The following is an 18,367-nucleotide window of genomic DNA, read 5'->3' on the forward strand; positions in this document are numbered from 1 at the left end:
CTCTCTACTATAGAGTGTGCTGACCATATAAGGAGTTCCTCCCTGTCCCCAGTTAACCCCTGGGGGTCAAAAAACCTTAGGTTTAGTTTTTGGCTCTCTATCCTGATTGGATGAAAGGCTTTGTCTCCTAGCCAAAAACGAAACCTAAGGTTTTTTGAGTGAAATCACTGAATATACGTTTAAGTGAACACCCCATCCGTTTTTTACATGACCGTCGTGATTTTTACATTTAAATGAAAAAGCATGAGATATGAACTGTATTGTTTAACCTGATTATTATTATTATTTGTTTTAATTCAAATAAGGTTCAAGGAACACTAGACTGTGAGAGGGGGGGAAGAAGAAAAATGGAAGGGGAAGAAGGGGAAAGAAGAAAAAGAGAAGAAAGAAGAGAAAAGGAGAGAAATCTTGAGAAAAGGAATAAGGTAAGATGACATACCTTTCAAATGGTGTTTGCATTATTTATTTTAAAGCAGGGGATTTCAACCTTTTTATACCACCACAGAAAAATACTATACTCTCCAAGTACCACCATAATAACTGATGTTAAAATACAGCAGCGTAGACCTGCCCCATCCTATTCAGCTATTAACATAGGAGGAAGATTTTATTTATTCTTTGAATTGTTTTTTTGTTCCATTCCTAAGCCAATAATGCTGCTGCATCTGCAGTCTAATAACTAATCAGCAGTGTTGTTCAAGTTGCTTTAAAGGCGTAGTGAAATGAAAAATATGTTTTTCACACTTTTAGACCATATCCGTGGTCATCATATGGGCATACCCAACAATGGATAACAAAATAATGGTAAAATTCTCATTTCTGTGTGTTTTTATATCAAAATTCCATAAAAACTTTTGTTTTATTTATTTATTAAAACGAAAACGTGCTGCGTGATGACGTGTAGAGATACACATCGATAAAAGCCAATAAAAATGAAGCTCACCCGTTTAATTCCCCATATCTGCGCATCCGTCCAACACAGCTGCTACTGATTGCAGAAATCCTCAGTTTTTATTCCCATTCAAGATAACATCCAGACAGTGTATTACTCGGTTTCAACTTAATTATCACGCTAAAATATGTATCTGAAAACATTATAGGGTAGACATAAGCCACATAACAGTAACCTGATACAGCTGGCCGACAATCTGATTTGTAAACAAACACACACCATGCGTTGCGGATAGCATAGCTACCGTCCCATCGCCTGAAGGGATGCGACGCTCTGATTGGTTCAGAAACTTCATACCGGTGTTTCATGTTGAAACTTTAAAATTAAATTGATCACCATTTCCGTTTCCCTACACCTTCAAAAAAGTAATTAGTTATAGTTATAGTTAGGCTACTAGTCTGAAAAAGTAACTAATTACTTTACTAGTTAGTAAATTAAAATGGTGTTTTTCGAAAACCGACTGCACGGTTCAGTTAGAACTGCTATATAAAAACACAAAAACAAATATAGCTACAAGCAGTGATAAGGCGGGACCAAGAAAAAAGACAATACGCAATAAGAACAACATGCACAATTAACATCATTATGTGTAAATGTATTAACTTTGTTTTTATGTGTTTTATTTTTATTTTTAAAGGTTGGCAAAGTACACAAACCTGTGAAGAATCACATCGTACCAGAAGAGCAACTTCAGAAAGTCGATGAACTGTTTTCTAGACTTAACCTCAAACACCACTATGAAGATAAGTTGACTACTGCTGACTTTCTGAAAATTATCCCTTCTATAAAGAAGCATGATGAAATAACTGAGAAAGACGTAGCTCACACGTTCCTTCAGAAGTTGTTGATGCTAGACCACAGAGCCAGGTACATCCCAGTAGCAGTAGGCAGTACCGAGGACAAGCATTCAGCAACTGCTGAAGTCGCTGATGACGTTGACACAGAAGACAGTGACTGTGATTTTATATTCGGCTCCAATGTAGACACTAGCCAGAGACTGAAGCAGAGCCACGTCCATCCGATGGATGTTCAGATGGCTGTGTTTCACTGCTCAGATAGCTTCCTCAGGCAGAACATGATTACTAAACTAGCCCAGTGTCAGTATGCCTTACCTTTGCTAGTGCCAGACCCGTTCACAGGGGATATCGAGTGTCCTTTATGGACTTTTAGACAACTCAGAAAATCCTGGAAGGTGACTGATAAATCAGGTTACATCACAAGTAAGAACATGCCCATCTGTCAAGCTGAGACACCTATGGTGTCATTTTTCCGTCTTGGCTCCGACACCTCTGTCGGAGATGATCACACCTTGTCGTCATCTAAATCTCAGCTGATGAATACCATAGTCAATGACCGTCACAGCACGTTCTTTCATAGGCACTGTCCAGGCGCCACTAAATCTCACTGCCTGAAAGATGGTATGGCAGAGATTGCCTGGTATTACCCTGCTGGAAAAGCCAATGACGCTTTCTCTGACTGCGTTGCCTTCTGTAACCTTCATGGAGATGCTGTATTACATGAAAAACAGTGTGAGATACTGATCAACAAGGCTTCAGTCAACGTTGTCCTTGTACCTACTCTGGGAAAAGGTGACAAAGGTTGGAAAATTCTGTCAGACCTTTGCAAGCGTCCAAAACATCTCATTTGTCTCCGAGCTGATGATGATTCTGCTACAGTTGGGATAGGATCAGGAAAATATAAAATGGGTCTGAAGGGTAGAAGTCAGTCAGATGTGGCTACAGAATTGAAAACAATACTTCGAAAGATTTTGTCAACACCACATGAATCCTTCCAGCTTGATACCATGGCAAGTGTCTCTGGAATCAGAACAGATGAAGCTGAACGCCCATGCCAAAGAGGGAAATCTGCTGCTGTGAAGATTCTGACATTGCTTCAAGGAAAGAAGCTTTCAGAGATCAAAGACAAATTTCTGCCATGCCAAGGCAAAATGTGGCATGAGTGGTGCAACCTCAATAAAGATCGGTACCGTCTCCAAGGAGACGAGAAGGAGAAAGACAAATCTAAAAAAAAGGAAATGGAGCAAAAAAGAACTGAACAACGAGACAAATCCTCCAGTAAGCTGATGAAGCTGTTTGTTACTAAACAACGAGACAAATCCTCCAGTAAGCTGATGAAGCTGTTTGTTCAAAACCTGCAGTCTCTGAAAGGGGATGAAAAACGTTACTTCCTAAAATGGATTGGAATCTTACTGGATACCTTCTCAACAGACGATCTTTATCAAATCAACCAGGAATATGATGCAAAGTGGTCAGCGGTCTTGGCTTTGAAAAAGAAGTGTGACAATCCAAAACAACTGGAGGAGAAGCAAAAGGAGTTGGAAGTCATTGCCAAGAAACTGTATTCAGCGACAGTTGGATTTGAGCACATCCTGAGAGAATTGGGACAAATGTACGAAGCTCATGCATCTCCAATGAAAGTAGGACACTCTGAATACCCCAAGCTGGCTGCAGAGCTCATGATCGCAGGCCATCCAATGGAGCTGATGGACGGAGATGCAGCTCACGTGCCTTTAACGTGGATCACCAGTGTTCTAGACAAGGTCGTCAAGACACTGGGAGACAAGAGGGTTTTTGTCTTGTCAGTTTTAGGCATCCAGAGCAGCGGTAAATCCACCATGCTGAACGCAATGTTTGGATTGCAGTTTGCGGTGAGCGCCGGCAGGTGCACCAGAGGAGCCTTCATGCAGCTGGTGAAAGTGTCAAAGGAGAAACAGGAGGTCTACCAGTTCGACTACGTCCTGGTCGTGGACACCGAAGGACTGCGTTCTATCGAGCTGGCGGGGAAGAATACGTTCCACCATGACAACGAACTGGCAACGTTTGTCATTGGCCTGGGAAACATGACTCTGATCAACATCTTTGGAGAGAATACGTCTGACATGCAAGACATTCTTCAAATTGCCGTTCAGGCCTTCATGAGGATGAAGAAGGTTAAGATGACTCCAAATTGTATGTTTGTTCATCAGAATGTCACAGATATCGAGGCTGGTAACAAAAACAAGGAGGGGAAGAGAGGACTACAAGAAGATCTTGATGCGATGACGAAGCTAGCTGCCAAGGAGGAAGTGGTCAATGCAGAGTTCTTCAGTGATATAATTGCATTTGATGTGGAAACCGATGTGAAATACTTTGCCCAGCTGTGGGAAGGCAGTCCACCCATGGCTCCTCCAAACCCGGGCTATAGTGAGTGTATCCAAGATGTGAAGGACATGATCCTATCTAAAGCAAAAGAGTCTCATGGAATTCCACTGTCAGAATTCAAAAGCACCATCAAAGACCTCTGGAATGCCCTGCTGAAAGAAAACTTTGTTTTCAGTTTCAAAAACACAAAGGAAATTTCAGTGTACAGAACACTTGAAGAAGAGTATGGGAAATGGACCTTTGCTTTAAGGCAAGCCATGTTGAACACTGAAAACCAACTCCACACCAGGATTGATAATGGCACAACCATTGACAAGATTCAAAATGAGCTTGTCAAAGGAATGAACAAGTCTCATGAAGAAGTGGTACAACAGATGAAAGAGCACTTTGATGCCGTTAAATATAAAGACATACTGGTTCAGTGGAGAGGACGATTTGAAACCAAAATTAAAGAGTTCCATGATGACCTGGTGAAAGGATCCAAACAGAAGCTTGAGGAGATTATTCAGCAGAGAGATGCTCGGAAGAAGCTGGATGATAAGAAGACGGTGTACGAGAACAAGCTGCTACAGGAGAGCAAAGCACTTGCCGGTCAATTAAAAGGCAAGGCAAAGAAAAAAAGGGTACTCAAAAGGGCGTTCAATGCTCTTTGGAAAGTTTGGGTTACTGAATTAAAAGCTGATATTCCTTCCATAAAAGAGATCAACATTCAAGAGGATGTAGATTATATCCTTCAGGAGATGGGCATTGAGCATTATCATGGACGCAGAAGCTGTGGTAAATACAAAAAACTATCACATCTAGGGGATTATTCAGATTATGTAGTCCCTAAAGGCCTGTTCTCTAAAGGGTTGAACCAGATTGGGATTAGTGCAGACCTACTTCCTTATCAAAAGGCTAGAACCTTCATTCGCAATATTGTGGATCAATCCGTTGCCTTGATTGAGAGCAAACCTGTTCGAACCAGAGGCTACAATAGCAGTTACTTGCAAGAAGTAGCAAAGGAGGTCATACACCAGTTCAAACAATTTGATTCAGACAAGACATACGCCCTTAAACCTGCGTTTAAAGTAGATCTTTTACTTCATGTATTTCAAGCTGCAGAGAGTTGTCTTTCCAAGTCTCACAAAGAATTCAAGATCAACAATGATCCACTCACTCATTTGGAAAAACAAAAGGACCAATACTACAACGTGTTCAGAGGCTATTGTAAACTAAACTCTTCTGCTGCTGTGCTCGGTCAGTTGATCTGTAGCAAACTGAAGGAGTCTGCCACTCAGTCTGTCTATGACAAGACCGCCCTTCACTTGGCTGGAGAGATGAAAAGTAGTCTCCCTCCCTTCAGCGGGAACAGGGTGAACTTGGAGAGACACGTTTTAGGATCACTGGAAGAGCAAGCGGACTTTGACAGTTACATGAACGACATCACAGAAAATGTGAAGGAATACATCACCACCAACCATGACAGGGTACTCGGTATCATGAAGAATCATGTGGAGGATGTGTGCCAGCTTCTGGATCAAGCAGTGCATGACGCGACAGAGGAAGTCACGACTCGGAAAGGAGACACCAACATGTGGCTGGAGGAGTTTTCCAGTCTGTTAAAGGATGATCTAAGATTCGACACAAACTGCTATAAAAACTTCAATGACATAAACCAATTTGATTTTCTTGAAGATGAGATCAAGAAAGGTCTCCGTTCCATGAAGGAGGATTTAAACAGCCTCTCGATCAACACGGAGGATGTCCGTGTGAGCTTTACTGGAAGTGGTTTGTCTGTGCATTTCAAGAGGAACTGGAGAAGAATTATGGCAAAACGTTTGCGGACAGCCATGGGATTTCATTGAAACATTCACAACCCTCTTCAAAGTGACACAATCCGATAACATTGTTTGATGACTCTTAACACTTGAGTGTCTTTGAGGTCTTTCTGACCCAGTTTGAGATTTTGAAGTTGATTATATTTGCCTGTGAAGCTCTCAGAAGGTTTCCTTCCATGAACTTTCGTAAATATTCGATTCAAATCAACTGTTCTTTTTTTTCTTTTACATCTGAAACATTTTCTAAATAGGAATGTAGGCATACTTATAGCATACTGTATTTGCCTGCTCGTTTTCTCAATCCCTTCCTCCCCCCACGGGAGTGGACTTTAACACCTCCAGACAGCCCATTGTCCAATTTAAAAGACAATGTCTCTACCCCGCTGGGGGAAGTCAAAGCCTCTGGAGACAGTAGCCAATAACAATGTCTCTACCCCGCCGGGGGAGGTCAAAGCCTCTGGAGACAGTAGTCAATAACATTGCATGAACAAAGGTATTTTTGACCTGAAGTCAGCTTGTGTGGTGCCTGGCCTTACTTCAGACATGCGAGTGTTAAAGAACAAAACAGCTAAAACAACACACATAAAAATAATACATCTGTGGCGTAGTAGTGAGCAAAAGTATTTTGATGCTGATTAGACTTAACCTGACTCCATCAGATGTTGGCAGTATTGAGTTCACAAATTGTCAACTTGTGAAATTGCAAATTGCAAGATTAGTCCTAGCCAGACACACAGACTCACTCACAGACCTATAGATGGCCCCATGTGGTTTTTATTATGAAAATGTATTAGAAGGCTTGGTTAACTTGGCAACTGAGATTCCCAAACACATTCTGTTGAATAATATGCAGAACTAAAAGTTTTTTTGATTCTACATTTATGTATGCGACAATTAAGTCATCATACAGACTAGTTTCTGAATATTATGAATGGATAGAAGCAAATTAATTTAATTCTTTCTCCTTTATTTCATCATGATAAAGTGAACATTTAACTGTCACATGAACTAAAACCAATCATATATTTCTTTCATTCAAAATGTGTCATTTTCTATGTATTTAGATTAAGATTTATCACAGGGTGTTTGAGAAACTGATTAAACCATATGCAGCATTTAAGAAGACTTAATTTGAAACAAAAACATGAAAATATGTTTTACTTTCTAAAATATGGTGGAACCAATTATTGATGAAAATATGTATTACTTCATCGACACGTCATTTTAAATCTGTCCATTTTCACAGAACATTATAGAAGTGATACATGGATACCGGTACTACTTTATTAGTTGATTGAACTTTTTGTTGTCCGTCATTTACTGTAAATCATCAAATAAATATTGTGTAATTGATCAAAACATCTGATTGTTTTTTGTAAAACAAGTTATACAGTTAGTTAGTTTAATTTATTGTCCACAATGTGGAAATTTGTCTTTGGTCAGTACTAACAACAAAACAGCAAAAACACTTACACACAATTCTGTTCATGGCAAAAAGCAACAACAGTGTCAAATACAAGTAGAAAGATTGTATTATCAGATTCCATATATCCATTAGAGTGTATTGTTCAATGCAGGGGTGGAAACTTTGACGATGGAGAGGGCCACTATATTTCCGCACACCCTCCAGAGGGGCCACATTGCATATTACTGTTGTAGCAAAAATAGCTGATCTACAAGCTCAAAACGCATCGCACTGCGATGCATTTTGAGCTTGTAGATCAGTTAGTTTTGCTATATTTGAATTGAAATGCTGAATTTTCAAATGCCTTTCAAATGCCTTAAATAATAGTTATGTTAACTTTATAAACTAAATACAAATAAATTGGACATAAACAAGACAATAATATTTGAATACTGAAGTAATTAAATTCGGTCATGTTTGAATGTTTGGAACCTGCAGGGCCACATTAAGTGAAGGTGGGGGCCGCATGTGTCCCCTGGGCCGCCTGTTGCCCATGCATCGTTTAAAGCAGTGTTTCCCAACCTGTGTGTCGCGGAGCTTTGGTGCTACGTTTGATGTGTCCAAGTGTTCCGCCTAATTTTACCTAAAGTAACACTATCCCTCCCCCGAAAGCAATATTATAGCTACTAGGCTGCAGGCTTCCTATTGTTGTGTCGTTGTTGTCACACGTCTAACCATTAGACGTGCGATAACAACAACACGGAACAATAGACTCTAACGACCCTCAGCCATTGAAATGTTAATGCTTAGATGCATCTGCAGAGCGCATTATGCACGTAGACAGCAGACACATACATGTCCCGACCCAAACACTGAGGAGCTAAAGTAAACGTGAGTTACGTGACGTTGTTGTGATTAAACATAATGTGCCACGAAAAATAGCTGTCCAAAATAGCTGTCCATAGATGTCTAAACAAGATTGCCTCTTTCGGCCAACGAAATATATCTCCCTCCCTCAACAGAAGCGCAGTGATGCCTGATTTATTCTTCGTCGTACACGTGTTATGCTTGCATGCTGAAAATGGCTGATCGACAAGCTCACAACGCGTTGTGAGCTTGTCGATCAGCTATGTTTAGCACGTGGAAATATGCAGGCTGTGAGAACTGAGACCCTTCACAATAAAAGCATGCCGCTTTCACAAGCTGGCCCATAATAAACACAAGGAAAAGGATTAAGAATTAGGTGGCATTTCACATTGCATATGAGCTATTTCTTTCTCCAAATGTATTTTAAAAAATATATATATATAATAAGGAATTAATTTGGATAATGGTAATGGAGATATTGTAAAAGTTGTCACTTTATTAATCCCAACACTGTATGTATGTATGTATGTATGTATATATATATATATATATATATATATATATATATATATATATATATATATATATATATATATATATATATATACACACACCCCCCCCCCCCCTAGGTGTTCCTGAGATTTTTAGGCTATGAAAAGTGTTCCCTGGGACAAAAAAGGTTGGGAAACACTGGTTTAAAGGACCGTTATTGACAATGAGAAGATTATACAGTTAATGTATTAAAGGGTTCATGACATACATTTTCATTCATTAATACATTTTGTTTGTTTTGTTTTATGACCTCAGTTATACCCAAAAATCTGAACTTTGAACATTCAGTGGATTTTCTGTGGACTGGGATTTTCTCTGTGTCTGTGAAGCTTTTTGAGCTGCAATGAAAACAGGAAAAACATGTGACATCTGCTGGGAAATCCCATTGACATATATGGGATTTGCTGCTCTTACGTCACATTCCACAGGAATTGTTTGAGCCAGAAAACCCCAGACCACAGAGAAACATGAGGTATTGCAGAAAACTGCCAGGATTTAGAAGTTATTTTTTTAAATTTCGAGTCAGGCCTAAATGGGTTGAAGAATGACCACACCGATTTTCATTATACATTCATATAATTGGTCTTCACTACCGCTCATGATACAACGGTTACATTTCTACTTCAACAAAATTATGCAAAGTATAATGTAGGACAGAGACCAACTGTAGAGGGGAATATACTCATTGCATTGCAGGAGAGAGAGAGAAATAGACAATTTGTTAGACTGGCCGATACAAAATGGCAGACAAACGACAGATATACTGGCGAGAATTCAATGGGGCGTCTAAATTGTATTTTTAGTGAAATGCAATTGGTCTTTTTTGCGGTTCCCTGTGAAAAGGAATTTGGACAGTGCATGCGCACCAAAGGTGCGCATGCAAAGGGCTTCGAGTATGATGGAATCGCAAGTTAACTCTCTCTGACAGAGGAACGGGCTGCAGGGAGGAGTTGCTGTGGACTACCTGTCACAGTGGAGAGGGGTTTAACATGCAGGACATAATCCAACCCAACCCGGAGACAGCAATGCACTGAAGCATGTTAATATGCATGACTTTTATTATATGTCATGTGTGTGTGTGTGTGTGTGTGTGTGTATATATATACATACACACATACACACACATGCATGTGTATATATATATATATATATATATATATTATACTCCACTGAGCTAGGTTTGGACTGAGTACTCGGCGCGCTACGAGCTTGTAGGTCTTCTATTTTTGAAAAATCTTAAAAGTACGGCACAAATCTTTGAATATATATTCTTTCAGAGCGAACGTTTTTTTTATTTTGACGTCAGGCCTAAATGGGTTTAAGAACTTGTTAAAAACGTATTTATTTCGTAAGCACTTTATTTTATGATGTATTTTTACTTGACATACTTGACTTTTTCTATTGTTGTTTTTTTGCCCTTGTTTTAATGATTGTTTTACCTTGTTGACCACTGTACAGCATTGTGTAACATTGTTTTGAAAGGTGCTTTATAAATTAAATGTACTTACATATCTAATGGGATTGGTGTGTTAGGTGTGTTAATAATCTCCCCGTAACATGAGGTTAATAGGAAAGTAGATAACGTTTAAATGACCTTGAACCACCTTGAGAACAGCACACGTACATTTTTAATCTGTCGCACGATGATCCCTATAGAATCCTCCATGTGCTTCTCACTTTCACATCACTATACCCCCCAGTAAGGCTGACCTTTAAAGCAGGCGTACATCACGTGTGGTACAATGCTGTCTCTTGTTTTCCTATGGAAAAGGGTGCCGACCTCTACCCAAGGTTGACGCTACCTTGGGTGACATTTACCACCTGGACAGCACAGAGCACACACATGCTGCCCAATACAAACAATAGCTACTGAGGTCAGAGTAGGGTCACCACACCCATCCTCAAACTCATCCTTGATCTAATCTACAAACCTGTGAAATCGTGTGATGAAAATGTGCACGGTTGAGATTACATCACATAACAAAGACAAGACAAACACCTTTTTACGAGGTAAAAAGATAAATAATAAAATTATAAAACATTTTGTAGTAGGTCCCGCTACAACGGAATTTCTTTCCATATAGGAAGACAAATGACAACTGTTTTGCCAAAATGTTACTTAGCTCTCGTTCTGCAAGTGTTCAGAAAACATGTGTTGGCTGCCAGTAAGTTATGTAATACTAGGGCTGCACGATATGGACAAAATGTAATATCTCGGTATGTTAGAATTTCAGATTCAACATTAAAAACTAAACATTATTCAATAAAGTGTGCATGAAGGCATGAAAGAGGGAGAAACAAAGTTGTGGTTTATTTTCTGAGGGGCACAGGCTAAAACAGAGGGATGTTGCTGGCTTTAGAAGTGGACAATATATCGACAATATATTGATATATTGTGATACCGCCTTTTTTGCGATACTGATATAATATTGTGCATGTTCATACATAGATAATGATACGTTATATTGTGTACTTATAATGCAGTCACATCACGACTGCATGTTGACACAAGGTGGCTTAGGGTACATGGGAAGTTCCTTAATAAATCCATCATATATCAAATATTTATACATCATTAAAATGGTTAATGGGGCTATAATATATATGTAATACGTGTAATTCAGCATAGGGGCTGAGCAAGATCCACCCTGTCTTTTTGCCTGTGAGCTTTACGTGTGTGCGCGTGCGTGCAGTATACTGTATGTGTAAACGCTCCCGACACTTTGACGGCAGTGATAAAGAATTGATAAAACATTAAGCTCTGGATTAGATGAGACTGAATCACGTTATTGATCGCTCAACACATAATTGTTACAACGCCGGGCTGCAGCCTAAAGGGACCATCCCTTTACTTCTCATCCTCACCATCTCCATATGGCCTTGGTTTGGAGCCCATTAATATTTATAATTTAATTTCAATGCGTAACCAGGGCTAGAAGGGATTGGACGGTTGAGAAGTAATTGTAGGAACCCAGGAGGCTCATTAAGAACCCGAGTACACGTCCACTCAGCTCACCGGAACAACTCCAACTCCGCTTGTCTCGTTGTTAGACAATGGTGACAGCTGGAGCACCGAGCCATTTATCACCTTCCCTCTAAGCTGTCACTTGTGTGGGGATCATGTCGGAAACAGTGGTCCTCAAACCTTAAAGTGATGACTGAATTAACTATTCTCCTATAGTGTAGGCTGGTATAGGATAGGAAGCAAATGTAAAGGAGTGCCAAATGGTCATCGTGACAGTTTTATACTTATTTGCACGCCGGTGTCACATGCTGAAAATGTAGACCTGCTATTTTCCGTCTGTGACATTGTTGTATGACAGACTATGAATTAAACATCTTTCATCACAGCAGTCTACAACCAGTGAGAAAATGCCACAGTCCAGGTATATACTGTAGCCTAAATGTCCTGCAGTAAATATACAATTATTTTATTGTCCACATAATTTTTCTTTGGGCAGGATCATAGATCCGTCACGGATGGCTTCTGATCAAGCATGACAACCAAAACCAGGTTATAAATACAGTAGGCGTCGCATTTTTCACTCGTGTTGCCACACAGTGGCTGGAAGAAAAACGTTATTATGGATGTCACTGCAGGGACTTGGAGAATATATTTTCCCCCTCAGAGTAGGAATCTGTCTAATATGACAGTTTAATCCTCTTGGAGACTTCATTCATTCACCATGATCAAAGAGAAGATTTAATCATAATCTATACTCCATCGCATGGCGGTGTCACTCACCAAAAGGTAACTTGTAGTTCAGTATAATATAACTGATCTACAAAGCTAGGCTATAGAGAGCATTCATATGTTTCTAAGATGTTTCTAAGATGTTCTAAGATGTTTGGGAACCACCATATTATACTGTTAAAGCAACATGCAGTTGCTTTAACAGTATAATACGGTGGTTCCCAAACATCTTAGTTCAAGACCCAAACGAGAAATTAGACGTTTGCCCGGGACCCAAACTGGTGAAAATAGCAGATCTACATTCTCCACTTTGTGAGTCTGTAGTGTTTTGTAAGTGAAAATAAATTTGTCATGAAATTACTGTAAAAAAAAATCACACCCGTGTGAACTGAGTGGGGCAACCCCCCCCCCCCCCCTCTCTCTCTCTCATTAGCAGGCAACAGTGCAGCACTCTCCCTCTCTCTGTTTCTGGCACAACAGCGCCCCTACTGGAGTGGTTGCACCACTCAAAAAAACAAAACATTGTCTCAATGTGTTTTTTACTGGTCACTGGTTTTTACTGGTTAAAAACAATCAGACCCGTCTGAAGTCTGAACTGAGTGGTGCTGTACTGTATAATCGTGCTGTAATACTGTAGTGTACTTGTGTGTGTGTACTTGTGTGTGTGTGTGTGTGTGTATGTGTGTGTGTGTGTGTGTATGTTAGTGACTTACTCTTGAAAGTATCACCAAATAAAAAGGCATCTCCTACTTAGTTGGAAAAGATTTTCGATTCCAACTGTGGTTGGTTCCAAACTTAAATTGGACTATAGCTGCCATTTTGGTGCATGAGATTGGCGGCTGTGAGCTGCTGGCTCTTCAAGAAGGGGACTCCCTCTCGAGGTCCGCACTAGTCTTTGATGTGCACTTCAGATAAGCCAGTGTGGTGCTTGGGGCTGTCCCTCAGTTAAATAGCCAAGGACTGCACACTTTCTGTATGGTCTGCATTGATGCAGATTTTGCTTGAGGCAGTAACCCACAATCCGTAGTGCTGTGATGCTAAAACCCCAGGGATGTAAACAAAACATGGAAGGAGTTGGAAACAATATGTTTGTCCTAGGATAATGCTGTCTGTTCCTCGTTACATTTCAAGCCCTTTGCACCCTATTGCATTCATATTGCAACATTGAACACGTACTGTAGGTAACATTAATTAAAGTCTTTGTTGATTCCGTGCTCAGGGCAACATGCCCCTACCTGCCTTCAGAGTTTTGTTTTGGAATAATAACCTCAGATGTTCCAATCGATGTGTATGAAATTCAAAGATTTAGCTATAAATACAACATTAATCAACTGAACAATTCCAGCCTAAGGGCCATCCAGGGCTGTGCTGGCCATGTAAAGAGGAAGGCAAACATGTACAGTACCACCCAGACGTGCCAGCCTTCCATATCAAGCACTAAAACATCAGGGTGCTTTCAAACACCCATATGAGTCAAAGAGCAGCTCATATTTGCCTATGTCTACATGTAGAAGTACAGCATTTGCTTTCTAAGGGAAACGGAGACTTTTTTGTTTGTCCATGGGGGAAATTCAGTTTGAGCTTTATATCCCGATGATTGCAGCTCAGAAGGATAAGATAAGCGCTCAGGAAGGATCAGTTATAGGTCTTGCTTAAGCACACATCGACGCATGGACCCAAGCCAGGAGGCGAACCACAGACTGACAGTGAGTCAGTCTGCATTACATGGCCCAACAAGCCTCAGTGTCCATATAAAAACAGAAACACTTTATTCTCAGATCAACAGTTCAACGAGTGAAGGGTTCAACTCTGGCCTGCGGGGACTGGTATTATTACGGCTCGTTTTCCAACCTTTAGTTCCATGTCTAAAGATTCCCTGATTAGATTTCTAGAATGACAAGGGGTGTGTGTGTGTGTGTGTGTGTGTGTGTGTGTGTGTGTGTGTGTGTGTGTGTGTGTGTGTGTGTGTGTGTGTGTTTGTCCATCCGTATGTGTTCTTCAATTCTTTCACATTGGCCTGTTATAGCACAACCAGGAGGCCGAGTTTCGCTAAACACATTTGTATACATTACTCCAGATTTATCTCTGTAGACATGTGATCAAGACGGTCCGGATTTGTCCTGTTTGGCTAGGATTGGCTTCCAAAATAATTCAGGAGAGGCCCCTTTTTGATCAAAATGCCTCTAATCATCAATGCAGCGTCCGGTTGCTGTGAAACTTTGCACGCACATTCCTACCAAGTCAAGGAAGAAATACCATGCTCCAGTTACAGCGCCACCATGAAACTACTCCTACGGATGTTGTCCAAATTCCACACAAATTAACCTACATTCTTGTCTGACATTTACTACACATCTAACAATGATGTTTTGATTGAACGTTCAGGCTGTACTTCTCCTTTGAAGTAACATTCTCTTTCATCTGTGGATTCATTCAACGAGGATCAGCCTGACTGTCAGTAAAAGAGATTCCATTTATATGGAAATCACTTTAGTGTATATTTGTGGAGACTTGGTGCTGTAGTCATTGTCGACTATAATGAAACTGTTTCCGTGTGACAAGGCATCATTCTTAAAGGACGACTTCACCACTTTTCAACCTATCTTCATATAATAGGTCCTCCTCACTATTAATCATGAGAAAATGGAGCAATGTTTTTCTACTTGGTCTGTGTCTCATAGGAGGGCTGTGGGCAGTTCAGAAACCGTCCTCCAGTGACATCATCGATAGGGAATACAAGCTAATAGAAACTGCAGGCTTTCTAGTCCTGAAAAGTTGCAATGCGAAAATGGAAGCCATCGTTCTCACGATAATGACATTTTGTAAAAGAAATCTTGTTTAAAAAAAAAATCTGCCTAATGATGATGTAACTGGAGGACTGTTTCTAAACTGCCCACAGCACAGAAAGAAATCGTGCCATTTTATCATGATTATTAGTGAGTGGTCCTTTAAAGACCTACTGAACTGAATGAGTGTAACTGAATCGAACACACACACACACACACACACACACACACACACACACACACACACACACACACACACACACACACCTTATTTGCCCTTGAATTTTGTAGCTTGACCCTAATCGCTCTGGCATCCATCTGTCCATTTTAGGGACAGCAGGGTAACATTAGAAATATTGATGGTGTTTGGGAGAATTTTGCCCTTGCCTCTTTAACAATGATAGTTTGTTTTATTAATTTAAATTGCAAAAGGGCTGTGCCTCCTCTGCTTATACTGTCCATAATGTGGAATAATACAGATCCAGATTTGCTGTGGTATTCATTCATTCATGTGCGTGATCTGCTTTTATTCTATTATTCTGAATGTTATAAATTGTTCAGTTCATACTGTAGGCTGGAAGATGTTTAGGCTGCCAGTTAATGTTTACCCAGGTCTGTAAAATGCAATGCTGCACAATATCTATTGAAGAAGGTGAAGTTGTATCTGTGCTTTTAATGCCCACATCCAAGGTGTTATGATCCGGGGAAGGTCATGGGCAATGAAATGTATTCAACTTTTATATTTTACTTTCTAAAACTTTAATTTGACACTAGTGAGCATACAGTACACACACACACACACACACACACACACACACACACACACACACACACACACACACACACACACACACACACACACACACACACACACACACACACACACACACACACACACAGAAGTACAGAACAAACACAATAATAATTATAGTAATACAAATTAGTTTGTTCTGTACTGCAATTCACAAGGGAAGAACAGGGTATGAAGTGTGGACTTATCACGCTTACCCCTTAAGGTACGATAGTGGATCTTAGAGAGATACTTGACTGGAACCCCCTGTGATGAATCGCTCACCATTACAGGCTCTACAGTGTATTATCAGATTCATAACATACAGTACATACAGGTAGCGTGTAAAGCCCTGGAGTTGTACAATATGAAACTGAGTTCCACCAATGAATATTAAGCAGCTTGACTCTCTGTATGGACTGTTAATCACCAGTGAGGTCAACCAATTCCGCTTCACACACACACACACACACACACACACACACACCCACCCCCCTCCGGGAGGGAGTCAGTTCACATACGTAACTTGTACTGTACGGTTCATCAGATTCCATGATCCAACCTGCAGACTGGCTAGCAGCCTCACGCCGTCATGAATTATTCATTGACACGTTGGGAGTGGGACTATGAGGTTGAGACTATGAGGAGTCTGTGGAGCTCTCAGACATCTCCCATCTCACCACAAGGGAAGCATATTTACCGAACAGTCACGGTTTGGTTCTTCTAGACGATCACGTTTACGGTTGGGCGGTAACACTCGGACCACCGGTGGTATGTAAATCAGGATACACTGCAGTAGATCTCGCCGGGTCTCTCCATCACTTTTCATTGCCCTAAATTGTCTCGTCATTTATCACAGACACTGTGAGTGTGCTGCTCTACAACAGCCCTGAGGTGCTGACTGCTGACAATGCCACAGGACCAGGCCCATACATCAGACCGGTCACTGCCGATTCAGAGACAGCGTGTCCGTGTCCCATGCCCCCCCCCCCTAATTCTGCCATACTAGCCAAGCCATTCTTCACTCAGGCCGCCAGCATCTCGATTGCCCAGCCCGTGCACACACATTGTCAGCTAGAGAATTAACTGTGTCTGCAGCTTTAAATAATAGATGAGGACACTCATTTGTGTGTGGCGGTACTTTCTCACAGGCAGTGCTCAGGTAGCTAGGCTAGCTGTCACACCTAGGGCATGTGGTAGAGTTATTACAGAGAAGTTCTCTTGCTCATGTGTAGCTCAGCCTGAAGAGCAAAAAAGGCCTAATATGGCCTATTCCTTGGCCACATGGGGATCACCTCTTACCATACTGTACAAGCGCCACACGTTTGGTGTTAACCCTAGCCCCACGCAGGAACTCTTGGTTCGAATCGTGTTGTACACATGCACTTGTGTGTGGAATAAAAACTATTAAAAATAAATACACACAGAGAGAGAGAGAGCGAGAGAGAGAGAGAGAGAGGGGGGTTGAGAAGTTTACCTTTTGAAAACTTTTCAAAACAATTCAAATGTTTTCAAAAGTTACATCTTTTTAAATAAATAACAAAATCTCTACTCTTCAAAAGTATGTTTTACAAGCTCACAACGCACCGCAACGTCTCTAATTGCACCATCAATTTATAGACTGATTTGATGTTAATAAATCCTTCAGGAAATGTGTGAGTGTTATTGGCAGATTATGTACCAGGTTTGTGTTCAGGTACTAGAAAATGAAAGGCAGCACACTTTAATGATGTATATGAGCAACAAATTATTCACATGAAGGGATATGGACTTATTTAATTTTTCATAGGAAGCAGACTACAGTATGTATCCAGAAGTTCTCTCAGCACATACAAGAACTAGAACTAAACTTTCATTTTACTTAGTTATATGATAGTCAGTGCTTAAATAATCAAACACTTTTCAATAGTAGATGGCATACGCAAACAAGCATCACCTTTTTTTCCCCTCTGTCATGGAATTCTGCTTCCTATAGATAAAAAAAAGAAAAATGCCCATCAATACCCCACTAGTCATTGAAGACAGCAGAACCAGATTGCAATGCATTTGAGCATTTGTTGAGCCACTCTTGAATGAGACAGTCACAATTCCCTCAGAGCGTGTGAAGGGCAGGCTAGACCTTAATACCCACTTTCACTGTGCCTTCAACTTCTCATCTCCCTGTCGCTGTCAGTCAAAGGCATGATTTCAGAAAATAAATAGGGTGGCAATATATATTTACCATAGCTCCATTTCTAAAATGGCAAAGAATTGTGGCTCTAGAAGCTCTCAACAACGCGTCGCCAAGCAACGGGTTGAGGGCTTGTAGATCAACCATTTGTTTGGGGGCAAAAAGAGAAA

At 40.5% G+C, this 18,367-nt stretch overlaps 1 protein-coding gene across 1 annotated transcript in view; it reads left to right on the forward strand.

Moving 5' to 3' along the window:
- Window positions 1-786: 786 nt before the first annotated feature.
- The window catches only part of LOC310878864 (interferon-induced very large GTPase 1-like), a gene marked incomplete at both ends in the record, with an annotated part of 49,887 nt that continues 32,306 nt past the window's right edge, over window positions 787-18,367 (forward strand). The window contains 3 exons of the mRNA XM_083793281.1: window positions 787-804; window positions 1,590-4,721; window positions 5,358-5,864. Coding sequence (XP_083649407.1) covers window positions 787-804; window positions 1,590-4,721; window positions 5,358-5,864 — 3,657 coding nt within the window. The remainder of the gene's footprint in view (window positions 805-1,589; window positions 4,722-5,357; window positions 5,865-18,367) is intronic.

The sequence above is a fragment of the Protomyctophum parallelum genome (genome assembly GCF_964188405.1).
Source record: "Protomyctophum parallelum genome assembly, chromosome: 21".
Lineage (NCBI taxonomy): Eukaryota > Metazoa > Chordata > Actinopteri > Myctophiformes > Myctophidae > Protomyctophum > Protomyctophum parallelum.